This window comes from Neopsephotus bourkii, unplaced genomic scaffold, assembly GCF_033783945.1.
Source record: "Neopsephotus bourkii isolate Nb327-2 ecotype Australia unplaced genomic scaffold, CSIRO-AGI_Nbou_v1 NB_481, whole genome shotgun sequence".
Taxonomy (NCBI): Eukaryota; Metazoa; Chordata; class Aves; order Psittaciformes; family Psittacidae; genus Neopsephotus; species Neopsephotus bourkii.
In genome coordinates, this window is record NW_026900982.1 from 1,507,752 (window position 1) to 1,534,092 (window position 26,341).

The following is a 26,341-nucleotide window of genomic DNA, read 5'->3' on the forward strand; positions in this document are numbered from 1 at the left end:
TTACAATGTATGCAGCGAATGTTATCCCAAGCTTTTGAAAGACGTGTATACTGCATTGCAAAAACAACAAGGGGGAACTGGGGGGGTTGGATGTATCAAAACTGTCAAGAGACCATAGGAAAGAAGAACCACAGCATGCAATTAAGAGTGACCCGTCCCTGACTGGTACTTGGAAGATGTTGGAACTGACAAGGAACAAGGATGTTGGAACTGGGAAGAGGATGTCGGTAAGAAAATCTGATAGACCTTTCACCTGATGTAACCGCAAGGCAAACACAGATGTGCTTGGCTAATTGCTTGGAAGCATATAAATATCGTGTAATCTTTGCAATAAATGATCCAGCTTGCACTCTACCTCTGTGTCCGTGCCTCCATCCTCACACTCACCTTCCCCAGGAAACGTTCCCTGGTGCTGTCATGGCACCCTGTGCCCGTGGTTTGGCTCGTCCGTGGGTGCCTGCTCTTGCCATGCTGCTGTCAGCTTCCTGACCCCATGGCTTTGGCACCGGGGGTCACAGGCTGTGAACGCTTTTGCCTGTCCGCCCTGTACGTGCTGTAGTGTTGGCCTTTCGACCAGACCCCATTCCAGCGCCACCCAGAGGGGGCTGCCCAGCCACTAGAACCCAGCCCGATGTCTGGGGACCCGGCTTTCTACTCTGGCTGGGTGTGGGGAGTGAAGGCGATCAGATCTCCATGAAGAACAGTTTCGGAATGAGCTCTTAACGCTTAACAAGCCCTGGGGCGATGAGTCGGGGCGTTGAAGGACAGCGAAGGTCACAAACAAGCCTTGGGCGGATGGGCCCGGATGTTGTTGTGTCGGGAGTCTCAGTTAGAGCCAGACGATGTGGGCGTTGCGAGAGCGTCTGAGACGGCGGGGTCGCCTGGACAGCGTGTGCTGAACATTGTTACTGGACTGTCTACCTGGAGAGAGTTACAGGGGCCAGTGGGATTGAACGTGGCGTGTTTGTGCCCGTTGGGGAAGTACCGAACAAGGGGACAGAAAGGGCTTGATTGCAATAAAGTTGGATTTGAGTCTCGGTTGGGATTTGAGTCTCCTCATCGACTTGAGTCCATGTCGTGATACGCCACAGCTGGGGGAGGCGGATCCGTTTTTGCCCCCTGCAGGACCAGCGCACAGTGGAGCTGAGCTCATGTCCCCGAGCACCGCTGGACCCATCCCCCCGACACACGCACCCCGGCTCCAGCCCGGTCCCGCTCGGCTCTGACAGACCGAGCCCTCGCCCGGTCCCTGTCTCGGTGCCGATCGCGGTTCCGGTGCGGGCGGGCAGAGACCGACAGCTCCGCGCTGTGCGTGAGGCCGCGGGGCGAACCCGCAGGGGGCGCCTCAATGAGAGCGGGGCAGGGCCTGCAGGCAGGGGGCGTGTTCATGCAAACGAGCACCGCGAGGCATCACGGGACACCCGCGACACAAAAACACCCCCGTGGGCTCTCTGCAGGAGCGCGACGGTGGCAGGAAGAGGGGTGCGGAGCGCGCGCGACTGTCGGGGCGCGTGTCGGTAGCGCCGCGTGCGGTGTCCGTGAGGTGTGTGTGTGTTGTGCGGCGTGTGGCATTGCGGTGCGGGAGGTGCAGTCATACTTACCTGGCAGGGGAGACACCATGATCAAGCAGGTGGTTTTCCCAGGGCGAGGCTCATCCCTTGCACTCCGGGTGTGCTGACCCCTGCGATTTCCCCAAATGCGGGAAACTCGACTGCATAATTTGTGGTAGTGGGGGACTGCGTTCGCGCTCTCCCCTGATCTCTGTGGTTCAAGAACAGTTCTTCATCACTTTGTCAGTGTCTGTCCCGCTCCATTCAGCAGCTCCTGATCGTTGTGGTTTTTTGGCTTCATTCGCGATTTCTGTTACTCGGCACCGCGCGCGTTTTGCGCGCGCTCGGGTCGTGTTCGCGCCATGCCGCTCTCCGGCTCCTTGTGCCCAGCCCGCCCTCCACCGTTGTTCCGCGATCGTGCCCTAACTCGCTGTAGGCAGCGCCCCCGCCGCGCCGCGCCCTCTCCTCTCTGCCCCGCCGCGGGCCTGTGAACCAGGTGCTGCCGCCGTTCCCCGCCGCCGCCCCGCCCCGCTCCTCCGCGCGGACTGGCTCGGCCCGGCCCCGCCCCGGATCCTCCCGCTGCCGCTGCTGCCGCCGCGGGGCACGCGCTTCGCTCGGTCGCCGCCGCGGAACCGCTGGAGCGCACGTGGAGCTGCCATGGGCTGCCTGGTGCTGCAGGACGGGACGGTGCTGCGCGGCCGCCCCTTCGGGGCTGTCGGGGCTACCGCCGATGGGGAAGTGGGTGAGTGCGGCCAGGGGCGGGGCGGGACCGGGATGAGGTCCGGGACGGCGGCGGATGTTGGGGGAGGCCTGAGGCCGGCGAGCTGGAGAGGGGGAAGGGATGAGGGGGGCGGTCTGGCCAGTACACGGTGACGCCCCTCAGCTCGGCGCCCGCCGTGGGGCAGCAGCGGGGCTGGCCCGGGGCGCTGGGGGGATGGGGGCGGCTGTTCCCAGGGCTCGAGTGCCTCCACTGGCAAGACGCGAGACAGCCGCGATGCTCCGTGTCGTCTCTGTGCGCTCGCAGTGTTCCAGACCGGTATGGTGGGTTACCCCGAAGCCCTCACTGACCCCTCCTACAAGGCGCAGATCCTGGTGCTCACCTACCCGCTTGTGGGTAACTACGGGGTGCCCGGGGACGAGACCGACCTCTATGGCCTCAGCAGGGTGAGTGAGCGAGGCCGAGGCAGCGGTCTCTGGAGCACCGTGTCCCTGCGGCAGGGCTCCTGTGTCACGTGACGCTGCCCAATGTGCTGCCTGCAGGCACGTGGCAGAGCAGGGTGCCAGGGCGGGGCAGCACCTGCACCCCAAGGCAGCACCTGCACCCTAAGGCAGCACCTGCACCCTAAGGCAGCACCTGCACCCTAAGGCAGCACCTGCACCCCAAGGCAGCACCTGCACCCCAAGGCAGCACCTGCGCCCTAAGGCAGCACCTGCACCCTAAGGCAGCACCTGCACCCCAAGGCAGCACCTGCGCCCTAAGGCAGCACCTGCACCCCAAGGCAGCACCTGCACCCTAAGGCAGCACCTGCACCCTAAGGCAGCACCTGCACCCCAAGGCAGCACCTGCACCCCAAGGCAGCACCTGTACCCCAAGGCAGCACCTGCGCCCTAAGGCAGCACCTGCACCCCAAGGCAGCACCTGCACCCTAAGGCAGCACCTGCACCCTAAGGCAGCACCTGCGCCCTAAGGCAGCACCTGCACCCTAAGGCAGCACCTGCACCCTAAGGCAGCACCTGCACCCTAAGGCAGCACCTGCACCCCAAGGCAGCACCTGCACCCTAAGGCAGCACCTGCACCCTAAGGCAGCACCTGCACCCCAAGGCAGCACCTGCACCCCAAGGCAGCACCTGCACCCCAAGGCAGCACCTGCACCCTAAGGCAGCACCTGCACCCTAAGGCAGCACCTGCACCCTAAGGCAGCGCGTGGCCGCGGGCACGGTTTGACCCTGGTGCTTTGGCAGCACGGCCTCGGGGTGCCCTGCTCCTCAGGGGGACACCCCAGTGTGCTGGAGTTGGGGTGCCCTTGCAGCATGTGGGGAGCAGGGCTGTCTGTCTGTCCTTAATGGGGCTCTGTTGCAGTATGGGGGCCCCAGGCCCCCAGGAATGAGGCAGGGTAGTGCAGTGCTTGCTGCAGGCCCCAGACCCCTCCCAACCCCTCAGCCCCTGTGCTGCCTGTCCCGGGGCAGAGTCCAGGCCCCACTCCAGCAGCACTGACCCCAGGAGTCTCTCCTGCACAGCCCTGTCCCGCACTGGCAGACCAGGAGCCCTTGGCTCTGCTCCCTCTGAGCTGGGGCCATGTGGGTCTCTGCTGAGGCCCTGCAGGCACTCCTCCTGGGAACCAGAGCCCTATGGGATAGTGGGATAGGACACACTGGCATGTGTGGGGCTTTGTGGGGAGGCTATGGCTGGAGGGAGCCGGGCTTTCCTATGTGCTGAGCTGACAGGCCTGTGATGCAGCACGTGTTGGCCTCTGGGCAGGGGGCTGTGGTCCAGCAGCACTGGGGGCCTAGGTACCCCGTCCTGGGGCTCAGCTGGATCAAGCCTCAACCTCACAGGGCTGTGTGGGGGGTAAAGTGGGGGTTGTCACAGCCCAGCATGCTGTGTAGGGTGACAGCGGGGGCTTGTCCTGTGCCATGGGCTAGGGATGGGGTCCATATCCCATGGGACTGCCCCAGGCTGTAGCTGTCCTGATGTGCCCCATGGGGACAGCCAGGTTGGGGACCCAAGGGGCGCACAGGGCTTCTCTTGGGCTCGTGACCTATGCCCAACCATGCTCACCCTCCCACCACTGTCCCCAGTGGTTCGAGTCCAGCAAGATCCATGTGGCTGCACTGGTGGTGGGTGAGTGCTCGGCGACCCCCAGCCACTGGAGTGCATCCCGCTCCCTGGACCAGTGGCTTAAGGAGCAGAACATCCCTGGGCTGGAAGGTGGGACTGGGAAGATGGTGGGGTTGGGTGGCTGTGGGGCAGAGAGTTCTGAGCCAGACCTGTTTCTGTGCTGGGAGGCTGATGAAGGGTCTAGAGCACAGGTCTGAGGAGGAACAGCCAAAGGAACTGGGGTTATTTAGTCTGGAGAAGAGAAGGCTCAGGGGGGGCTCACAGCTCTCTACAACTGCCTGAAAGGAGGTTGTAGTGGGGTGGGGGTTGGTGTCTTCTAAGTAACAAGACAGTACAGGAGGCAATGAGCTCAAGCTGCACAGGGGAGGTTTAGATTGGATGTTAGGAAACGTTTCTTCACCAAAACAGTTTTCAGGCACTGGAACAGGCTGCCCAGGGCAGTGGTGGAATCACCATCCCTGGAAGTGTTCAAAACCCATGGAGACGAGGCCCTTACTGACATAGTTTAGTGGTGGACTTGGCAGTCCTGCGGTAACAGTTGGACGTGATGATCTTTAAGGTCTTTTCTAACCCAGTTGATTCCCTGTTTTGCCCCGCTGGGATCTGAGCCAGCTGGGGGTGACAGTGTTGTGTCAGGGTGGGATGGGGCTGTGGGGCTCTGTGTCTCACAGCCCATCCCCAGGGGTGGATACTCGGGCCCTAACAAAGAAGATCCGTGAGAACGGGACTCTGCTGGGGAAGCTGCTGCCAGATGGGACCCCCGTGAAGAATCTCTCCTTTGAGGACCCGAACAAACGGCACCTGGTGCAGGAGGTGTCCCTGAAGGTGGGACTGGGAGGGCTGGAGCCTGGCTGGGGCCATGGGTACCAATGGCTGTAGGGGAAGCCGGGGCTGTGGAGGGCAGGACGATCCACAGTCCCCTCTCCCGCAGGCCCCCTGTGTGTTCAACCCCAGCGGGTCGCTGCGCATCACGGCGGTTGACTGCGGCCTCAAGTACAACCAAGTGCGGTGCCTGTGTGAGCGGGGGGCGGCTGTCACCGTGGTGCCCTGGGACCATTCACTGGACACTGCAGGTGGGGTGGCAGCAGCTGAGGGTATCCTGGGGCCCTGCCAAGGGCTGGGGGGCTGAAGCAAGGGCCAGTGGTTCAATGCTGGGGGCAGCAGGGAACCATGTCCTGCTCCATGCTGTGGGGCTGAGGAGCTTTGATGCCATCCTTTCTGAGGGCTTTGGGGCTCAGGGCTCTCAGTGTGACCATGCAGGGATGGGGGGACCTGGGCTGGGTGCCTTGCTGTGGGATGGGGGACTCTTGACTGTGGTGCTAGAGTGGCCTAATGTGACCCTGTGGAGGGAGCCGTGGGGTGGCTGTGGGACTGGGGAGGCCCTTGCTGCCACCTGGATGGGTGCTGTGGGTTCAGGGCACCTTGGTGTGACCCTGCTGGGGTGTCAGGAGCACTGTGAGTTTGGGGGCCTCGCTGTTGGTAGCCGTGGGGCCCTGCTGTGACCCTGCAGAGCTTTGGGGGTGGCAGGGCCCTCTGCAACCTCGGGGGTTCCACTCTGACCTCGCTGCTCTCTTGGCACAGACTTTGATGGACTGTTCATCAGCAACGGCCCCGGGGACCCACAGCTCTGCCAGCAGACGGTGTCCAGCCTGCGGCAGGTCTTGGACGCAGCCCAGCCCAAGCCTGTCTTTGGGATCTGCCTGGGGCACCAGCTGCTCTCCTTGGCCCTGGGTGCTCACACCTACAAGATGAAGTGAGTGGGGGCCCGGGGTCATCACAGGGTCCCGGCTGCCCAGGGCTGCCTGACGCCCGTCCTGCTGCCCAGGTACGGGAACCGTGGGCACAACCAGCCGTGCCTGCATGAGGACACGCAGCGCTGCTTCATCACGGCGCAGAACCACGGCTTTGCGGTGGAGGCGGGCAGCCTGCCACCGGGCTGGGCCCCGCTCTTCACCAACGCCAACGATGGCTCCAATGAGGGTCTCGTCCATGAGCACAAACCCTTCTTCAGGTGGGTGCAGGACTCTGGCTCAGAGGTCTTGAGGGGGGAAGGTGGGGCCATGCCCTGCCTGACCCCCTCCACAGCGTCCAGTTTCACCCCGAGCACTGTGCTGGCCCCACGGACCTGGAGGGGCTCTTCGATGTCTTCGTGGAGACCGCACGGGACCTGCAGAGCGGAGATGGGAGCAGCCGGACGGGTGGGTGTGAGGTGGGAAGGGGCGGCTGAGCCCTCAGTTCTGGGGCTGTGGGACAGGGGACAGGCTGAGAGGGGGCAACAGACTGGGTTGTTGTGCACAGGGTGTGTGTCACCCTGGCGTTAGCATTACGTGTCCCTCCAGTGCGGGAGCGCCTGCGGGACTGGCTGACCTATGATAAGGCACCGACGGGGAGCCAGGACGGAGCCCGGCCCCGCAAGGTGCTGATCCTGGGCTCCGGAGGCCTCTCCATTGGGCAGGCAGGAGAGTTCGACTACTCAGGGTCACAGGTGAGCACCCACCCTGGGGGCACAGGGGCAGTGGGGTGACCACAGGGGTAGGGCCACCAGCTGTGACCCCGCTGTTTCTCATAAGGCCATCAAAGCGCTGAAGGAGGAGAACATCCAGACGGTGCTGATCAACCCAAACATTGCCACAGTGCAGACCTCCAAGGGGCTGGCAGACAAGGTGTACTTCCTCCCCATCACCCCTGAGTATGTCACCCAGGTGAGCACCCCAGAGCACTGGCTGGGAGATGGGTGGTTTTGGGGGTGCAGGGACAGCAGGCCTGGGGAGCAAGAGGGATGATGTGGGGTCTGATACACAGAGGGCTGGGTGGCATGGGGGGGAGCCCCTGAGGGGCAGGCAGCACAGGCATGGTGGTAGCTGGAGGGCACAGGGTGCATTCCGTGGGTCCCTGCCCCACCACCTTGTCTTCCCGCAGGTGATCCGGAATGAGCGCCCTGATGGGGTGCTGCTGACCTTCGGGGGGCAGACGGCTCTCAACTGCGGTGTGGAGCTCACCAAGGCAGGCGTGCTGGAGCGGTACCATGTGCGGGTGCTGGGCACCCCTGTCACCTCCATCGAGATGACGGAGGATCGCAAGGTCTTCGTGGAGAAGATGGAGGAGATTGGGGAGCACGTGGCACCCAGCGAGGCTGCTGCCTCCCTGGAGCAGGTCTGAGAGTAGGATCGGGGGTGGTTGTGGGGCAGGGTTGGGGTGCTGTTCTCCCCGTTCCCATCATGACCCTGGTGCTCTCTGCAGGCGCAGGCTGCAGCCGAGCGGTTGGGGTACCCTGTGCTGGTGCGCTCTGCCTATGCCCTCGGGGGCCTGGGTTCTGGCTTTGCCAACACTCGGGAGGAGCTCGTGGCCCTGGTGAGCCAGGCCTTCACCCACACCTCCCAGGTCCTGGTGGATAAGTCTCTGAAGGGCTGGAAGGAGATTGAGTACGAGGTGGTGCGGGATGCCTATAACAACTGTGTCACGGTACGGGATGAGGGGAGACCTCTGGGCCTGCGGGGGGATTGATGAAGGAGCGGGTGCTGTAGGGTTGGGGGCTGGACCCCATTCCTGGGGAGGGTTTCCCAGTGCCTTCCATGGTGCCAGCATGGCTGCTGTATGTTACTAGGAGCTGTGCCCTTGAGCTAGACCCCCACATGCTCTGTGTAGGTTGCAACACACGCAGTGTCCTGGGGGCTCATGTTCAAGCCCTGGCTGTGCATGGGAGTCCCTGTTGGTCCCGTGGGGGCCAGGAGGGACCTGCCTGGGGCAGCAGCAGCCAGGAGCACACCACAGGCAGCGTGTGGAGCAGTTGGGACCCCCCCAGCCCATAGTGTCCCCCCACTGCCAGGTGTGCAACATGGAGAACCTGGACCCACTGGGGATCCACACAGGCGAGTCCATCGTCGTGGCACCCAGCCAGACCCTCAACGACACTGAGTACTTCATGCTGCGGCGCACGGCTGTGAAGGTGGTGCAGCACCTGGGCATTGTGGGCGAGTGCAACATCCAGTTTGCTCTGAACCCTGAGTCGGAGCAGGTGAGTGCAGCTCCCTGAGGGCAGTGGTCCCACCTCTGGACCCTCTGGAGCCCAGGTCTGGGTCCTGCCCAGTGCTGTTGCATGGTGCTGTGGATCACCAGCCTCCCCGTGCTGCGGTACCTGGGGACCAGTGGATCTCACTGCATCAGCTCAGCCAGCTCCCATGAGTGCAGCAGTGCTGGATCCCAGTCCCTCCCGCTGCTGTGCGTGGTCCTTGGATGGTCTCTGCCAGGCTCCATCCTGCCATAGCCATCAGTGATGGCTATCCTTCCGCAGCCCACCTGCCTCACGTTTGGTCCCTGTCACTCTTTGCATCCCTTACGCACTAGTGACTGTTCAGTGCCAGGCGAGCAGCCACAGTGCCAGGGTAGCTCTGCCATAGGGACTGCCTTCTGCACTGCCCCACTAACCCTGCCTGCCTGCTGCCTGCAGTACTACATCATTGAGGTGAACGCCCGGCTCTCCCGCAGCTCAGCCCTGGCCAGCAAGGCCACTGGCTATCCCCTGGCCTACGTGGCAGCCAAGCTGGCCCTGGGCATCCCCCTGCCCCTCCTCAGGTAACGGCACTGCTGCAGGTGGGATGGGGCACCCCCCTGCTGGGACAGTTGCAGCTGCTGACCCGTGTCCCTTCCCCAGGAACTCCGTCACCAACTCCACCACAGCCAACTTTGAGCCCAGCCTGGACTACTGCGTGGTGAAGATCCCGCGCTGGGACCTCAGTAAGTTCCTGCGAGTCAGCACCAAGATCGGGAGCTCCATGAAGAGTGTGGGTGAGCACAGAGCAGGTGGGCAGCAGGAGTGAGCAGCACTGCGGACACAGGGTCCAGCTGCTCACAGCCCTGTCTGCAGGGGAGGTGATGGCCATTGGGAGGAACTTCGAGGAGGCTTTCCAGAAGGCGCTGAGGATGGTGGATGAGAACTGCGTGGGCTTTGACCACACTGTGAAGCCAGCCTCGGATGTGGTAAGTGCTGGGGATCTGGGGTGCGGGTCCATGCTGCCTGGGGAAAGAGGCAGTCAGCTGTCCCCTGCCTGCCCCTGCTCACTGCTCCACCCTGGCTTACAGGAGCTGGAGACACCGACAGACAAGCGGATCTTTGTGTTGGCGGCCGCGCTGAGGGCTGGCTACTCCATCGGGCGTCTCTACGAGCTCACCAAGATCGACCGCTGGTTCCTGCACAAGATGAAGAACATCACGGACCACGCGGTGCTGCTGGAGTCGTACCGCGAGGAGCAGAGCACCATGCCACCAGCCGTGCTCAAGCGGGCCAAGCAGCTCGGCTTCTCTGACAAGCAGGTGGCCCTGGCCGTGCTCAGGTAACGTGGGGAGGGAGCAGCCCCACTCTGTGCCCCAGCACAGGTCCCCTGGCACTCACCCTGCCCCTCGCAGCACCGAGCTGGCCGTGCGGAAGATGCGGCGTGACCTGAACATCCTGCCCGTGGTGAAGCAGATCGACACCGTGGCGGCAGAGTGGCCAGCCCAAACCAACTACCTGTACCTGACCTACAATGGCACCGAGCATGACCTGGCCTTCCGCGAGCCCCACGTCATGGTCATCGGCTCTGGCGTCTACCGCATCGGCAGCAGCGTGGAGTTCGACTGGTGCGCTGTCGGCTGCATCCAGGAGCTCCGCAAGGTCAGCCTGGCCCCAGCAGCCCATAACACCTCGTGGGTTGGGTGTCCTTGGCCACAGGATGAGGCCAGGGAGGAGTTGTGGAGCTCCTGGCCTCACCTTATCCTGCTCCCCTGGCAGATGGGCTTCAAGACCATCATGGTGAACTACAACCCCGAGACGGTGAGCACAGACTATGACATGTGCGACCGCCTCTACTTCGATGAGATCTCCTTCGAGGTGAGCAGGGCTGGGGCCCTGCCTGCTGGGGAAGGGTGAGGGCTGCCATGGCCCCATTTCCAGCCATGACCTTGCCTTACCTGTTACCACAGGTGGTGATGGACATCTACGAGCTGGAGAACCCTGAGGGTGTGATCCTGTCCATGGGTGGGCAGCTGCCCAACAACATTGCCATGGCCCTGCACCGGCAGCAGTGCCGCATCCTGGGCACCTCTCCAGAGGCCATTGACTCGGCTGAGAACCGCTTCAAGTTCTCCCGTCTGCTCGACTCCATCGGCATCAGCCAGCCCCTCTGGAAGGAGCTCTCTGACATGGAGGTGGGGGGACAGTGAGGGTGATGGGGCTACCCCATGGGGACCAACCATCTGCATGTCCCCTGAGGGTGCCATGTCTCCTGCAGTCAGCCAAGCACTTCTGCTGCAAGGTTGGGTACCCCTGTGTCGTGCGCCCCTCCTACGTGCTGAGCGGTGCTGCCATGAATGTGGCCTACTCAGACAGTGACCTGGAGAAGTTCCTGAGCAATGCCGTGGCCGTGTCCAAGGAGCAGCCTGTTGTCATCTCCAAGTTCATCCAGGAGGCCAAGGTCCATCCAGGAGGCTGCTCTTGTCCTAGGGCATCCCTGTTCCCCATGAGAAACATGTGCTTCTGCTTCAGCACCTGTGACCATGTTCCTGCTTACAGGAGATAGACGTGGACGCAGTGGCCTGTGATGGCATAGTGGTGGCCATCGCCATCTCAGAGCATGTGGAGAATGCTGGGGTGCATTCGGGCGATGCTACGCTGGTGACACCCCCCCAGGACATCACCCCCAAGACACTGGAGCGCATCAAGGCCATCGTCCATGCCATTGGTCAGGAGCTGCAGGTCACTGGGCCCTTTAACCTGCAGCTCATTGCCAAGGTATCCTAGCTTGGGGACCTGTGCTGGACCATCACAGTGCTGGCAGGAGGACACCCTGTGTCCCCAGACGTGCTTCACACTGTCCCCTCTCCCCCAGGATGACCAACTGAAGGTGATCGAGTGCAATGTCCGTGTCTCCCGCTCCTTCCCCTTTGTCTCCAAGACCCTGGGTGTGGACCTGGTAGCTCTGGCCAGCCAAGTGATCATGGGTGAGGATGTGGAGCCCGTGGGGCTGATGACAGGCACAGGCATCGTTGGTGTCAAGGTGAGCAGGGGGGTGCAGGGTCCAGGCTGGGCCATGTGGCTGGGCAGCCCCTGAACCTCTCCTGCCCCCAGGTGCCCCAGTTCTCCTTCTCACGTCTGGCGGGCGCTGATGTGGTGCTGGGGGTGGAGATGACCAGCACAGGTGAGGTGGCCTGCTTTGGGGAGAACCGCTGCGAGGCTTACCTGAAAGCCATGCTCAGCACTGGCTTCAAGATCCCCAAGAAGAACATCCTGCTGACAATTGGCAGCTACAAGGTGTGTGGGGCTGGGGCAGGGGCTGGGGCCTGTTCTGCCCCTCTCCCTCCCTCTGACCAGCCATGGGGTTGTTGCAGAACAAGAGCGAGCTGCTGCCCACAGTGCGAACCTTGGAGAGCCTTGGCTACAAGCTCTACGCCAGCCTTGGCACCGCTGACTTCTACACTGAGCACGGCATCAAGGTTGGGGCTGAGGACCGGATGGGGGCCGTGGGTGCCTTTGGGGCAGGCTCAGGGCCCTGATGGAAGTCACTGCTGGCAGGTGATGGCTGTAGATTGGCACTTTGAGGAGACAGATGGCAGCGAGGCCGGCACCCGGGAGACCCAGCGCAGCATCCTGGACTACCTGGCTGAGAACCACTTTGAGATGGTCATCAACCTCTCAATGCGCAACTCGGGGGGCCGCCGCCTCTCCTCCTTCGTCACCAAGGGCTACCGCACACGGCGCCTGGCCGTTGACTACTCCGTGCCGCTCATCATCGATATCAAGTGCACCAAGCTCTTCGTGGAGGTGGGCTGGGCCCAAGGGATGTGGGTGCAGGTGAAGGGAGGAGAGGCTGGGATGGGAAAGTCCTGCTGTGCTACCTGGGCATTGCTGGGAGGTTCATTTTTGGGTGCAGCTTAGGCAGATATCTTTGCCCTGGTCCCAGGTGTCTCTGAAAAATGGGTCCTGCCTTATGGCTGTCATCTCCACAGGCGCTCGGACAGATCGGGGCAGCCCCTCCACTGAAGATGCATGTGGACTGCATGACATCCCAGAAACTCATCCGCCTGCCAGGTAGATGGGACCAGGGCCATGGTGGCAGCCAGGGGCTCCGAAGGGAGCTGGGCAGGGCACAGCCGAAGGTGCTGCAGGGAAAGGAGGTATTTCCCTGCTGCGCTGCCAGGGTGTCCTGCATCCCCTGTGGCTGAGGGCTGCCTGTGCTGATGCTGCCCCACTCCCTAGGCCTGATTGATGTCCATGTCCACCTCCGCGAGCCGGGCAGCACCCACAAGGAGGACTTTGCATCAGGCACAGCAGCTGCCCTGGCTGGGGGTGTCACCATGGTGTGTGCCATGCCCAACACCAGCCCCGCTGTCACTGACGCCACCTCATTCACCCTCGTGCAGAAGGTGAGGGGCTGCCCACGTGCCCTATCTGGGTGCTGTAGTGCCAGATGTGGTGCACTTGCTGCCTGCCGTGGGGCTGACCTTGGCTGGCACTCACCACCTCTCAACCCTGCAGCTGGCTGAAGCTGGGGCCCGCTGTGACTTCGCCCTCTTCCTGGGGGCTTCCTTGGACAACACCAGCTTGCTGGGACCACTGGCCAGTGCAGCCGCTGGGCTCAAGATGTACCTCAACGACACCTTCTCCAACCTGCGGATGGACGATGTGTCACTGTGGATGGAGGTGAGCCATCAGAGGCAGCGGCTGCCATGGGGCTGGACCCAGTTCCTGGTGCTGGTGCCCACCAACTCTGTGTCCCCCTAGCATTTCGAGCAGTGGCCGCGGCACCTGCCCATCGTGGCACACGCGGAGCGGCAGACAGTGGCTGCTGTCCTGATGGTGGCCCAGCTGTACCAGCGCCCTGTGCACATCTGCCACGTGGCCCGCAGGGAGGAGGTGAGCGGAGGGGTGCAGTGGGGGGATTGTGAGCCCCGGTGACAGGGTGCAGGGCTGTTTGGGGCCCCCCCCTCACTGCTTCCCCCGCAGATCCTCCTCATCAAGGCAGCCAAGCAGAAGGGGATCCCGGTGACATGTGAGGTGGCCCCACACCATCTCTTCCTGTGCCGGGATGACCTGGGGCGCCTCGGGGAGGGCCGAGCAGCCGTGCGGCCAGCGCTGGGCACCCGCCAGGACATGGAGACGCTCTGGGAGAACATGGACACCATCGACTGCTTCGCAACAGACCACGGTGAGCCCTGGCGGGTGGCAGCCACGGCGCGGGGGCATGGGGTGAGGGCAGCAGCAGGTCCTGCCATGACCAGCCCTGCCCCACAGCCCCCCACACGCTGGATGAGAAGCAGGGCCCTGAGCCACCCCCTGGCTTCCCCGGCCTGGAGACAATGCTGCCACTGCTGCTGACGGCCGTCTCCGAGGGGCGGCTCACCGTGGAGGACATCATTCAGCGCCTCTATGAGAACCCCCGCAAGATCTTCAGGCTGCCAGCACAGGAGGACACCTATGTGGAGGTGGGTCCCTGCCTCCCCACACCAGATCCAGCCCCAGCCCTGGCCCTGACCTGCTGTCTTTTCAGGTGGACTTGGAGCACGAGTGGATCATCCCCAGCTCCATGGCCTTCTCCAAGGCCCGCTGGACACCCTTTGAGGGCATGAAGGTGAAGGGGACAGTGCGTAGGGTGGTTCTGCGTGGAGAGGTTGCTTACATTGATGGGCAGGTAAGACTTCATGTTCCCTTCTGCCTGTATCAAGGTGGTCCCCCAGCCCTGGGGTTCCTAAGTACTGACCCCATCACCCCCATGGCTGCAGGTGCTGGTGCCCCCAGGCTATGGGCAGGATGTGAAGAAATGGCCCTCGGGCACTGTGTTGCCACCGCATGCAGCCCCCACCAAGGAGAGCGCAAAGGTACTGGGGTGTGTGGGGCAGGTGAGGGGCTCCATGCCCTGCCCCTGCTCCAGCTCAGTTTCTCACTGCAGACCCCCGAGCGGCCCCGTCACGTGGTGGCTGGGGAGATGTTGCGTGGCCGAGCCTCTAGCCCGCGCCGGGCTGGCCCCACAGGTGATGGGCGCTTCCACCTCCCGCCCCGCATCCACCGGGCCTCTGACCCAGGGCTGCCAGGTACGGAGGGGGCTGTCACTGACCCGGCACAGTGGGGCGCAGTGGGTGGGCATCGGGGCAGCAAGCGTGTGCCACCCCAGGGCGGGGTCTGGGGCCATAGCTGGACGGCCCTGCTGATGCAGCCCTTGTGTCCTGTTCAGTGTTCCGGAGGCTGGGAGCTGTGCACCGCCCGGGCGCCCGAGGCACCGGTAATATCGGAGGGGGGACTCACTCTGACAATGAAACGTGGCTGTACTAACGGCACTAACCGCAGCTGATGAGTGCATCCCCTCCCCCAGGTGCCGTGTTGGCGCCGGGCTGCCCGCGCACACACACAGTGCCCACAGTGTAATGGGACAGCGCACTGGGGGGCAGGACATGGCCGCGCCTGCCTGCTCCCCTCTCTCAGCCCGCACGGCACCTCGGGGACCCCTCGCCTGCCAGTGTGATTTGGGTTGCGTCCGATCATGTTTTGCGGGGCTCAGGGGGAGTGGGGCGCAGTGCCGTGCTGGGTCTTGGCCTGTCCTGGCTCTGGGTGGCTGTGGCCCTGGGCATTGGGTCCCATGGTGCTGTCACCCGGCTGTGCCGTCCTGGCAGCCCCATGGGAGAGCAGTAGCCAGGGTGCCACAGCTGCCCACACCCTCTAATGCCACCGCTCCCTCTCCCACCCAGGCGAGGACACCCGTGAGAAGGCCGGCAGGAAGGTGGCGGAGGCAGGTGAGTGCTCCATGGATCCACGGTGGCTGCGTGTGCTGGGGCTCTGTGTGCCTCCCCCAGTGGGCTGAACCTGCTCCTCTCGGTGCTACAGACCTGGCTGTGATGCAGGACAGCTACTTCTACCCACCGGGCTCCATCCCGCGCCAGGCATCCCCCCAGGGCATGCCCCACTTCCAGACATCCCCACTGCTGAACCCCCTTGTCGGGCAGCACGTCCTCTCCGTCCAGCAGTTCTCCAAGGAGCAGGTGCCTGGGCTTGGTGGCAGGAGCGGGGCCATGGGTGCCCAGCTGAGCATGGGTCAGGGGCACTGGTGCTGCCCATGGCCTGGCTGAGCCTTTTCTCCCTGCAGATGTCACATCTCTTCAACGTGGCGCACACCCTGCGCATGCTGGTGCAGAAGGAGCGGAGCCTGGACATCCTCAAGGTGAGCCAGGTGGTGGGGAGGTTGCCCACACCCCTGGGTACCGCAGGCGATGCTGTGAGAGCCCTGTGACGATGGTGTGGCCCCCACAGGGCAAGGTGATGGCATCCATGTTCTACGAGGCGAGCACAAGGACCAGCAGCTCCTTCGCCGCTGCCATGAGCCGGCTGGGCGGCTCTGTCCTGTCCTTCTCGGAGGCCACTTCCTCGGTGCAGAAGGGGGAGTCGCTGGCTGACTCCGTGCAGACCATGTGCTGCTATGCCGACGTGCTGGTGCTGCGGCACCCCCAGCCGGGCGCTGTTGAGGTGAATGGGGTTGGTGGGGCTGGCTGCTGCCTGCAGTGAGGGCAGCCACATCCGACCCTGAAGGCACTTGGAGGACCTTCCCTCATGGTGGGGACCTGTGCTATGGGGCAGGGCTGTGTTTTCCCGGTGGGTAAGGTGTCAGGAACAAGTGCCAGGTTCTGCCCTGTGTGGGGCTGGTGAGGGCTATGTTGTGCCTGTGCTCAGTTCTCCTGTGCTCCCAGCTGGCCGCCAAGCACTGCCGCAAGCCTGTGATCAACGCCGGGGATGGGGTGGGGGAGCACCCCACACAGGCACTGCTGGACATCTTCACCATCCGTGAGGAGCTGGGCACTGTCAATGGCATGACGGTACGGCACTGGGAGCCATGGCACCCCCCCCCCCAGAGTGCTGTGGGGCTAAATGTCATTTTCTGGGGCTGTTGGGGAGCACAGGTCAGGCTGACCGCTCTCCACAGATCACCATGGTGGGTGACCTGAAGCATGGGCGCACGGTGCACTCCCTGGCCCGCCTGCTCACCCAGTACCGTGTCAACCTGCGCTACGTGACCCCCCCTGGGCTCCGCATGCCTGATGACATCACCAGCTTTGTGGCCTCCAAGGGCATCAAGCAGGTGAGCAGGTGGGGTGGGGAGGTTTGGGCCACATGGCCCCTATGGACCTGCTGACAGTGCCTCTCCAGGAGGAGTTTGGGAGCATCGAGGAGGCGCTGCCGGACACGGATGTGCTCTACATGACCCGCATCCAGAAGGAGCGCTTCCGTGTGGCTGAGGAGTATGAAGCTGTGAGTGAGAGGGAGGTGGGGGGGGACTCTGGTGGGAGGTGGCAGCCCATGGGGTGGCGGCTCCGTGGCCTGGGCTCCGAGCTGCCCCATGCCCTCCCCACACAGTGTTTTGGGCAGTTCATCCTCACACCCCACATCATGACCCGGGCCAAAGAGAAGATGGTGGTGATGCACCCCCTGCCGCGCGTCAATGAGATCAGGTATGAGCAGGGCAGCAGGGGCACAGGGATGGGGTGTTCTGGGCAATGGTGGATGGTCCTGCAGCAATATGGGCTGTAGTGTGGGGGGCAGGGGAAGGTTGGGGGAGCTGCAGCAGGGGTTTGCTGGGTTGTGGGTGTCAGGGTGATGGGGAATGGGGTGTGCTGGGCAGGAGGAGGGGGTCCTGGGATGATGTGGGCTGCGGTGGTGGGGTTGGGAGGTGGGATTGCGAGTTTGGGGGAGCTGGGGCTGCAGTGTTGGGAGGTTGTGGGGTGATGGGGAATGGGGTGTGCTGGAGGCAGCGTGTCTGGGGGATCTCAGGGTGTGGGGGTCTGTGCTCTGTGTGTGCTCTGTGCTCTGTGTCTGTGCTCTGTGTGTGCTCTTATGTGCTCTGTGTGTGCTCTATGTGCTCTGTGTGTGTGCTGTGTGCTCTGTGTGTGCTGTCTCGGTGCTGACACCGGTCTCGCAGCGTGGAGGTGGACTCGGACCCGCGGGCCGCGTACTTCCGGCAGGCGGAGAACGGGATGTACATGCGGATGGCGCTGCTGGCCACGGTGCTGGGCCGCTACTGACACAATAAACGCGTCATCCAACCGCGACCTCTCCTCATCTCGTCGCGCCGCGGGCCATGGCGGCGCTGTGGAGGGGTTGCGGCCGGCTGCTGACGCGGTGGCCGGGGGCAGCGCAGGCGCTCACCGCCGGTAAGGGCCGGCCCTGCGAGCCGGAGCCCCTCCGCACCCTCTGCGGTGCGCAGCCCCCCGACACTGTCGCCCTGCTGGTGTGGGCACTGTACCCTCGGTGGGAGGAACACCGGGGGCGTCGGGGTGGTCCCAGTGCCTTACGGGTCCGTGTTCGGGGGGAGGAGATGCTGCCGTTTGCCCAGGCTCAGCGGGGAGCAGAGGCCCGCCATGGGTTCCACCGGTCCTCTTCAGGCTCAGGAGCTCAGCTGCAGGGATCTCTGCGCTGGAGGCAGGAGGGCTGGTGCAGGGCTGTGAGGAGGCACAGCCCTAGAGTAATGTCCCACAACTCGAGAACTTGCCCCAGAACGGAGGGTAGAGGTTGTATTGGCAGCCCTGATGCCCCCTGAGTGGGAATGGAAGCTGGGATGTTGCTCCTGAGGGGATGCAGTGGGCTGCAGCCTTTGCCTAAGGGCTCAGGCAGCACAGCATGTGGCCAAGCCTCCCCCGGGTGGGCTGTGTCTGGCTGGCTTGAGTCAGGTACAGAGCTGCTGCCTGGAGAGAGCTGAGCCCCTGACAGGCTCCTGGGCCTCTACACGGGTGATTCAATCTCCCTAATGGTGGTGCTGCTTGCGGGGCTTGGAGGTGCCATAAATCTGCCCCGGCACTGTTGCACTGTTCCATGTGCCCTAGGGACAATCTCCAGCGCAGGCAGCTGCTGCAGGCAGGGGTGGTCCTGCCCATAGCATCACAGGGCTCTCATCCCTGAGCAACAGCCACCTCAGCCTCTCCACTGCACACCCATCCATGCAGGGGGCTGCAGTGTGGGGTGATCAGGAGGAGGGTCCCTGCGTGCTCCCTTCTGCACCCTCTGCTTGCAGCTTTCCCTGCTGACACTGCTCCCCACCAGCCTAGGGCATGGGGGAAGCACAGACTGTGGGGTCTGGGGGTGCCCTGCTTGCCGGGGTGGGGGTGCTGGGGTGCTTCCCTCACCATGCAGCCATTGTCTCTCCTCCCGGCTGCCCATGGGGATGATCGCATGTTGCCCTGCCTGCCAGGCTGCCTGGGGTCCTGCCAGGCCACCTCACTGTTCTGCGGTTATTTTTATCTGATTTGATGGCGTCTGTGGCCTGGCACCCCCTGCACTGTGCGTGGCCAGGCTGCGCATCCCTCTCGGTTCCTGGGGGGAGGCCAAGGTCGGAAGCCTCTGCCTGCTGCTGCAGCAGGCTTAGTGCAGCCCTAGGCTGGCTTGAGGCTCCAGCTCTGCCTGTTGCTGTTTGGGGTTGGAGCAGCCCTGCCGAGGGGCAGACCTCCAGTTCCTCAGGCCCCTGGCATCCCTCAGGAGCATGGGGATGTGCCCAGCCCTGGATTTAGCTCCTGTAACTGAACAGCAGCTCTGCTTTTGGGTCTGCATCTTGGGCCTCGATACCCACTGCAGAGGCTGTGATGGTGTTCCTCTGGGGTCAGGGCAGCCCTGCCCCTGGCTGAGCTTTCCTGCTCTCCTTGTAGCTCCAGCAAGTAATTACCCCATCTGAGGCCAGACTCCATGTAGCAGAGACAGGTTGCCCTGGGCCCCACGCTGGGCAGATCCCAGCCTCCTCCAGCCCTGTCCTCATTCACTGCTCATGGAGCCCCCAGTGCTGCTGTGCTGCCAGCTGGGGCCAGGCCAAGGAGGTTTGCTGGCCATTGAATGCGCCTGGTGTGTTCGGCCGCGCTCACCTGCCCGATTGCTGCCCTCCCTGCTGGTGAGAGCTGCTGGGTCAAGCAGGGTTTTGCCTCTTGCATCCCAGGCGCCAGGCCAGGAAGGCAGCAGGGCCTGGGCACAGCAGGCAGCAGCACGTGCCCGCAGCAGTGACCTTGCTGTCCCTGCCTGCTGTGAGCAGCCCTGTGCTCCTGTGGTGTGGTGGTGCAGGCTCCAGCAACCAGCCGGCGAGGCCTGCAGGGAACACAGACAGTGTGGCCTACTTAGGCTTGGGCCCGTTTCAAAGCCCTCTGCCCGTGGGAACAGCAACCTGTGGGATTGGCCTGGCAGGGGCTGTTTGCTGCCTCCTGCCTGCCCCTGGCACTGCTGTGCACTGAGCAGGTGAGGAATTGCCTCCGTGCAGCTTGGGCAGAACAAGCTGGGGAGCCCTTGCCCTTCTGCGTCCAGCGCTGCTGTGCATGGTGGCTCTTCCCAGCCTGGGGTGGGACACAGTGGTGGCAGCAGGGGTTGGTTCTGGTGGTCATGGTATGGGATGCACTGAGGGCTTCAGTCCCACACCAGAGCTGCAGCCGGTGCCAGTGGCACTGTCAGTCCCATCCCGGGTGAGCAGTGTCATTGCGAGCGCCTTGCTCTGGCTGCACTCATGGGCCCAGGCAGGGATGCAGACAGGCCTGTCCCTGTCCCCCCACCCCCAGCAACCCTGGTGCTGCTTCGTCACCACCAGGCACTGCGCCCGGAGCCTTCAGGACTGAATGAGTAACGCTGGTGCTGCCGCGGTGCTTCCTCAATGAGAGCTGAGCAGGGGGAGCCTGACTGTGCCTAGTGGGCAAGCTGCCCACAGAAAGCAGCCAGCAGGCAGTCACAGACCTTCTGTCATGCTGGCTGGGGGGCCCTTGCATGCTTCCCCCCCGGCCCCTTCACTGCCGAGGCCCATGGTTTGGCAGGGGCTGTTCTGCCATCACAGAGCAGTGCAGCAGCTCTGAGGGTCCAGCAGCAGAGCTGGAGCCCCTGGGGACTGCATTGGTCCAGGGGTGGGAGATGGAGCTGGTGATGCAATGGCAGGAGATGCTGCCAGGAGCGCAGCAGCTCTGTGGGGCTGCAGAGACCGGGCCAGCGCTGCTGGGGCATGGCTCCTGGATGGCCTTGGCTGAGGTCCTGATTCCCACCCAGCCTCCTGGGCTGCCTCCAGACTCTACTGGCCATTGCAGCCATGCTGGGCCAGGTCTAGCTCCTGCCTGATGGCTCCCAGGAGCCATGCTGCATCCCTGGTCCATGTGCCTGGGGCAAGAGGCCCGAGCCTCTCCCCTCCTGCTTGCTGGCTTTGGATGCTGCCCGCAGGAAGCTCAGAGTCTGTTCCCTTTGCCTGGGATCTGCTCCCCATGGCACTGCTGGGGACTGTCACAGAGAGATCAATGGCTCTGGGAGGGAGGGCTGGGTGTTACTGGTGATGCACCCAGGGCCCTGCCACCCCTTGCCCATGGAGACCCTCTGTGCAGGGCTGGCTTTAGGCTGGCAGCACAGCTGGGGCTGGCAGGAAGAGGGGAGATGCTGGGGCTGCTGCTACCCAAGATGAAGTCTTGCTAGGTTCAGGGTTTCCAAGAATGGAGCAAAGTCACAGCAGGGCTGGAGGCATGCCTGGGAACCGTCTGGGAGGAGCAGGGGAATAAGCAGGGAGCCCACAAAGGCCAGGGGAAGGAGCACAGGGCCAGCTGAGTTGCGTCGAAGAGGTCAAGAGTGTCAGATGGAGCAGGAGCTGCCAAAGGACCAGCTGAGCAGCAGCCCGCAGGGGTCGCGCACAGCAGAAGGTCCCTCACACTGATATGGAAAACAAGGCAAGGAGCTGTGCCAGCAGCACCAGCAGCAGCCTGGTGGGCTCTGCCCCAAAAGCCGCAGGCACAGCTGGGCCTAGATCATGGGGTGCTGCAGGAAGGCAGGGGCAGGACCCGCAGGCAGCAGGGCGCTGTGAGGTCTTGCTCTGAGCAGGCTGTGCTGGTTGCAGGGGCCCTCATGGGAGCTGGCGATGTGATTGCACAGCAGGTGGTGGAGAAGAGAGGGCTGCAGGGGCACCACGGCCCCCGGACCCTGAAGATGATGGTGATCGGCTTCTGCTTTGTGGTGAGTGCCGGCATGCAGTTCAGTAACGCATGCATGGTGGAGTGGGATGGAGGGCTGTTTTGGTAGGTGAGACAACAGTGCTTTGGTGTGAATTGGGCCTCCAGCAGCCATGGGCAGAGCTGGGTCCCCTCGAGGAGGAGCACCTATCACTGCACCCTGCTGCAGGATGGGGTCTCCGTGCAGTCTGGGCACCCGTGTCCGTTCCCACTGCTGGTGCCAGCCCCTCGGAGGTTTCACTGGGCAGGAGGGTGACACCAGAGTCAGGGTGCAAACATGCTTTGCTCTGCTGTGTATGATGAGCCTGGATCCTGAGCCATCAGCTCCTGTGCTCGGGGGGCAGATCTGTACCCTGTGCCCTGTGCTGGTGGCTTGGGCAGGGAGGTCCCTGGGTAGCACTGGCACAGCCAGGTCCCCACCACGGAGCCCTGCCTGGTGTCTCAGGCATGAAGCACACTCTATTGGAGCAGGCCGTGGTGCTGGTGCTGCCTGGCAGAGTGCTTTAGGAGAGGAGGGAGGCTGTGGGCACCACTGCATCTATGTGATGCAGGGGCTGCCCCATGGCAGTGTGGAGCAGGGCAGGGCCTGTCCCTGTGTTTCAGGCCTGGGGCAGAGCCACGTAGCCAGCTCTGGAGATCTCCCAGCCCCAGTGCCCTGTGGCCTGGCAGAGCAGGACACTGCTCCTCACACCCGGGTGCTGCAGGGTCCTGTTGTGGGTGGCTGGTACAAGATCCTGGATCAGCTCATCCCAGGGACAACGAAAGTCGTGGCTGTGAAGAAGATGGTCCTGGACCAGGTAAGTGCCATGGGGGTTAATATGCCTGTGTGCGGCTGGTGCAGCCACATACTGCGGACAGCCATGTGTTGTGTCCTGCTCTTTGAGCCCCAGTTTCTGAGGCCAGGAGTAGCCCCAGTGCAGTGGCAGGTTGGGGTGGGAAGGGTTGCAGAGTAGATGCCCTTCGCCTGGACTTAGACCCTCCCAGAGGCCCCTTGGTGGATCCAGTACCTCTGTATAGCTCTGTGCTGGGTTGCAGCAGGCTGAGTAGCCCCAGGGCATGAGGCAGGCTGGATGTGTGCCTCCCACCCCTGCTGCAGGCCCAGCTCCAAGCACCACAGGCACCTCAGCATCGTGCCCTGACTCCTCTCTTGCAGGGGGGCTTTGCACCGTGTTTCCTTGGCTGCTTCCTTGCCATCACAGGAGCAATGAATGGTCTGTCAGTGGAGGAGAACTGGTCCAAGATCCAGCAGGTATGTGCTGCTCCCCTGGGGTGGTGTGGGGCTGCCTCCTGGTGCACTGGCACTGCCGGCTGCTCCCATCTGTGGTTATGCCCATGCCCAGCCATGCTAGCACTGACTGTATATCCCCAGCTCTGCTATCACACTCCTGTCCTTGTAGCCTGGTCTACATAGAATCATAGAATGGTTAGAGCTGGAAGGGACCTTAAATAGCATTGAGTTCCAACCAGCTATTGTGCCTTGGGACCTCAACCACAGAGCTCTTTGCACTAGGCGGCCACCCCACTGCTGTGGGGCACAGAGCAGCTCTCTGCCTGGCCAGGGCCTGGGGGTGCACATGGCTGGTCCTGCTGGGCTCAGTTCTGGGTCCCAGTGATGGGTGCCTCGTGCAGCTGCTCCACTGGGTGCTGCTGTCAGAGCGGTTCCCTGTGGCATGGCTTTTGGGTCCCACCTGGGCCAGGGTGGTTGGGTGCCTGGTGCCACCCAGCTCCCAGCTCACCGTCAGGCCCCTCTCCTGGCATCTCCAGAGCCATTATGGAGATGGTTCCCATTAGCGGTAATTGCTGGAAATCAGTGCACAAGCTGAGTCAGCATGTCCAGAGCGTGAGTCACTGAGAAGCTGGTGACCACCAGCCATGGGATGAGGCACCCAAAGTGTTCCCACCCACCCCAACTGCACCTCAGCCAAGTGGTGCCATGTATCTTATCTTGGTCCCCCTCAGGGAAACCCACTGGTGCCTTGGTATAGTGGTGTGTGATTCCCTGATCCATGGCTCCTGACCAGGCCCCTGCCCTGGGAAGGGGCTGGGCTGGGGCCGGGCAGTGGTGGCTGGCAGCCACCTTCACCCCTGGCTTGGGGTACATCCGTCTCTCCCCACGCAGAGGAAGCGTCAGCAGAGCATCCATCACCCCTGTGCCTTCTCTCCCAGTCCTGGGCTGCTGGCCAGTGCCGGGAGGAGGCCGGGCTGCTGGCTGAGTCACAGCCAGCCTTGATGAGGGATTCATCCTGCTGCCCTGGGGTAAAGCTGCAGCACGAGGACAGGGCAGTGCCCCGGTTCCATCCCTGCCTCATGGTGCCTGGGATGGGGATTGGGGGACACAGGGATGGGGAGAGACCCGAGTCTGCTGCAGGTGCCCAGCTCGCCACCTGCCCTCTCAGCACCTTACCCTGCCCCAGGCCTGCCCCTGCTCCCTTCCCAGGCTTGCCCAGGCAGGGCAGCATGTGGAGGCCTGGCTGTGGCACTAAAAGCCATGATGGCAGCAGGAAGAGACAGAGCAGCCGTGGCCACCCCACATGTGCAGGGGCTGCAGTGCCCTGTGCCCAGCTGGAGCAGGCATGGAGCTGAGGGAATGTGACAGGGGACATTGGCCATCCTGCACTGTTCTTGCCAGTGCTGGGGCCTCCTGGAGCTGTGCCAGTGGCCACTGCTGCTGGGGCTGCGGGCAGCTATGTAGTGGGGCTGTGCAGCAGCAGAGCTGTTCTGAGCACTCACAGTCTCCCTTCTCTCCTAGGACTACACAGACGCCCTGCTGACCAACTACTGTGTAAGTGCTGTGCCCCCAGCTGGGCTCCTTCATGGTCCTGTCCTTGCCCCCTGCCTTGGATGCTGCTGTGGGCTTGGTTGGACACCCCAAATGCCTGGGCAGAGTTGGTCACGGGGCAGGGGCACTGGCAGGGCCCCTTCACCGCTGCCTCCTTCTCTGCACAGATCTGGCCACCGGTACAAATAGCAAACTTCTACTTCGTGCCCCTGAAGCACAGGTAGTAACGCAGCCATGGCCCTGGTTCCTGGGCTCCTGGAGCCTGTGGCTGTGGACCCTGTCCCCTCTGTCCCTAGGCTCGCCGTTGTCCAGTGCGTTGCTATCGTCTGGAACTGCTACCTGTCCTGGAAAGCAAATCGGATGTGAGGTGGAAACCATGTCACCTCCCAGCCTGCATGCTGCACCCCCAGAGCCCTTGGAGCAGGCCCGTATCTGGGGCTGGGGTACACAGGATGCTGGCAGCAGCCGTCCACCTCTCTCCTTTGGAAACCCCAACACTCGCAGCTGCAGCCCTTGCGCTCCAGGGACACCTCAAGATGGGTCAGTGCCTGCTCTGGATCCAGCAGCTCTGCCCTTCAGCATGCTTCACCGCCTGTGCTCACTTCTCTCCCCAGCCCCTTACCCCACACAGTGGCTGATCCTCCCATGGGCATTGCTCTGTCCTTCCCCAGAGAAGCGGGAGCAGCACTGGGTGCGTGCTGGTGCAGATGCTGTGCTGTGCACTGCCCCGCTTGGAGCTGCCAATGGTGTTGCCAAGGGGCTGCCCCATCCCAGGCTGCTTGTGCTGTGCCTGCAGCCCTGCAGCACCCGCTGCCACAGGCTGGGCGTACTCCTCCTGAGGGCAGGGTTTGCTGTGGCTCAGACAGTGGGAGCACCAAATACACACTGGTTTTCACTTGTGGTTCTTGTGACACTCGGCATGTGGCCATCCCGTCTCACACCAGGGGCTGCACAGAAGCCATTCCAGTGCCTGGGGAGCTGCTGCAGCCGTGCTGTCCCCTTGGTGGGGTAGGCAGCCAAGCAGAGTCTTGGGGCAAATGATTGACTGCTCCAAGTTCTGTTTCATCCCTAAGGAGCCAAGTGTGGGGCTGGCACTGTGCTGAGCAGAGCAGGTTGATGAAGGGGGGCTACCCTGCCTGTCTCAGTGAGAAGGGGGTCTATAGAGGTTGGATGGTGGCTTAGGGGGTCCCCAGGTCCTGCTGTAGCTGTCTGTGGGGTGTGATGATGGCTCCACTGCTGGGCAGTGGGACAGGGTGAGCCGCACCCAGGGGCACAAGTTCTGGGTGCAGAATCCTCCGGGGGCTCCTGGCATGCTCCATGCAAGGCTGTGGATAGCAGGGAGGATACAGGAAGGGTCTGTTCGAGGGCTGGAGGTAGGGCTGTGACCAGGCCACATCTACCTATGCCTTGTCCAAGACCAGCCTACCTGTCCTGCCTGCAAGGAGTCCCATGCCACCACTGCCTGCCTGCGTTGCTGCCTGTGGAGATGTGCATCTGGATTCATCCCACATACACAGCGAGCAGTCATGACCTGGTTCACACAGTGCCCTGCCTGGCATGTCCTGACCAGGGCCTCTAGAGCAGAGCTGGTGGAACCACAATGGTTAAGCCTCACTCAGGGGCCTGAGCCCTGACCCTCTTGGCCACCCTGCCACAACCCCAAGCAGAGAGGAGCTGAAACCTGCACAGGACCTGGTGCACACTGCCAGAGATGGAGCTGCAGAGCCTGCCCAGCCCTCAGCACCCCAAGGATGCATCAGAACTTGGCTGCAGGGCTTGGCCCAGCTTTTCCCCAGCCTATGGGGTGGGTGCTCCTGGTCAGCGGTTGCACATGGCAGGAGTCTGCAGCCCCGATGTGCTGAGCCTCTCACAGCCCTGGTGTGTTGGCAGTGAGTGAACTGTGGGCATGGCACAAGCCAAGCCCTTGTCCTCAGAAGCAGCCATGCCATGGCACAGGGGCTGCCAGGGCTCAGGGGTTGAGGGCAGCCCCTGCTGAGGGCTCTGCCCTGGAGCCACAGGGAGGTGGTGTCGGATGCCAGCCTTCACACCAGATCCGTGTCACAGGTGCATGGCACCGTGTGCTACCTTGCTGAGGGCAGGGCTGTGCCCAACCACCCCTTTACTGCTCAGTGCGGGATGCACTGATCCTGCACTGTTCAGTCAGGTCTGATCCTCTCTGCCTTGAGGTTCTGCCCCACACTGGCACCGTGGAAAGAGTGC

General features: G+C 63.1%; 2 protein-coding genes and 1 non-coding gene across 5 annotated transcripts; all 3 read left to right on the forward strand.

Moving 5' to 3' along the window:
- The first annotated feature begins 1,593 nt into the window (after window positions 1–1,593).
- Window positions 1,594–1,757, forward strand: LOC133210707 (U1 spliceosomal RNA). The gene has a single exon (XR_009724993.1). It is a non-coding gene; the product is annotated as a U1 spliceosomal RNA (small nuclear RNA).
- Window positions 1,758–2,091: 334 nt separating this feature from the next.
- On the forward strand, window positions 2,092–17,451 carry CAD (carbamoyl-phosphate synthetase 2, aspartate transcarbamylase, and dihydroorotase). 2 transcript variants are annotated; one of them, XM_061350262.1, is made up of 45 exons: window positions 2,092–2,292; window positions 2,575–2,714; window positions 4,350–4,479; window positions 5,072–5,214; window positions 5,321–5,462; window positions 5,971–6,142; window positions 6,215–6,400; window positions 6,475–6,587; window positions 6,729–6,874; window positions 6,960–7,091; window positions 7,309–7,542; window positions 7,630–7,851; window positions 8,216–8,404; window positions 8,837–8,961; window positions 9,041–9,174; window positions 9,254–9,366; window positions 9,469–9,719; window positions 9,793–10,039; window positions 10,157–10,255; window positions 10,348–10,572; window positions 10,656–10,838; window positions 10,937–11,155; window positions 11,253–11,420; window positions 11,492–11,674; window positions 11,752–11,856; window positions 11,936–12,184; window positions 12,370–12,451; window positions 12,620–12,786; window positions 12,899–13,063; window positions 13,145–13,276; window positions 13,367–13,568; window positions 13,655–13,845; window positions 13,911–14,051; window positions 14,143–14,238; window positions 14,310–14,451; window positions 14,592–14,639; window positions 15,103–15,147; window positions 15,239–15,393; window positions 15,498–15,572; window positions 15,662–15,874; window positions 16,096–16,221; window positions 16,329–16,484; window positions 16,553–16,654; window positions 16,760–16,854; window positions 17,322–17,451. In XM_061350262.1, the coding sequence occupies exons 1-45, from the start codon at window positions 2,208–2,210 to the stop codon at window positions 17,422–17,424; spliced, it is 6,771 nt and encodes a 2,256-aa protein (XP_061206246.1). In that variant the 5' UTR covers window positions 2,092–2,207; the 3' UTR covers window positions 17,425–17,451. The 2 variants fall into 2 exon arrangements, with proteins under 2 accessions (XP_061206246.1, XP_061206245.1); XM_061350261.1 differs by lacking the exon at window positions 14,592–14,639 and having other exon boundaries at window positions 2,097–2,292.
- On the forward strand, window positions 17,449–24,523 carry MPV17 (mitochondrial inner membrane protein MPV17). 2 transcript variants are annotated; one of them, XM_061350263.1, is made up of 7 exons: window positions 17,449–17,553; window positions 21,231–21,346; window positions 22,047–22,139; window positions 22,496–22,591; window positions 24,092–24,124; window positions 24,289–24,341; window positions 24,418–24,523. In XM_061350263.1, the coding sequence occupies exons 1-7, from the start codon at window positions 17,481–17,483 to the stop codon at window positions 24,485–24,487; spliced, it is 534 nt and encodes a 177-aa protein (XP_061206247.1). In that variant the 5' UTR covers window positions 17,449–17,480; the 3' UTR covers window positions 24,488–24,523. The 2 variants fall into 2 exon arrangements, with proteins under 2 accessions (XP_061206247.1, XP_061206248.1); XM_061350264.1 differs by lacking the exon at window positions 22,047–22,139.
- The last annotated feature ends 1,818 nt before the right edge of the window (window positions 24,524–26,341 follow it).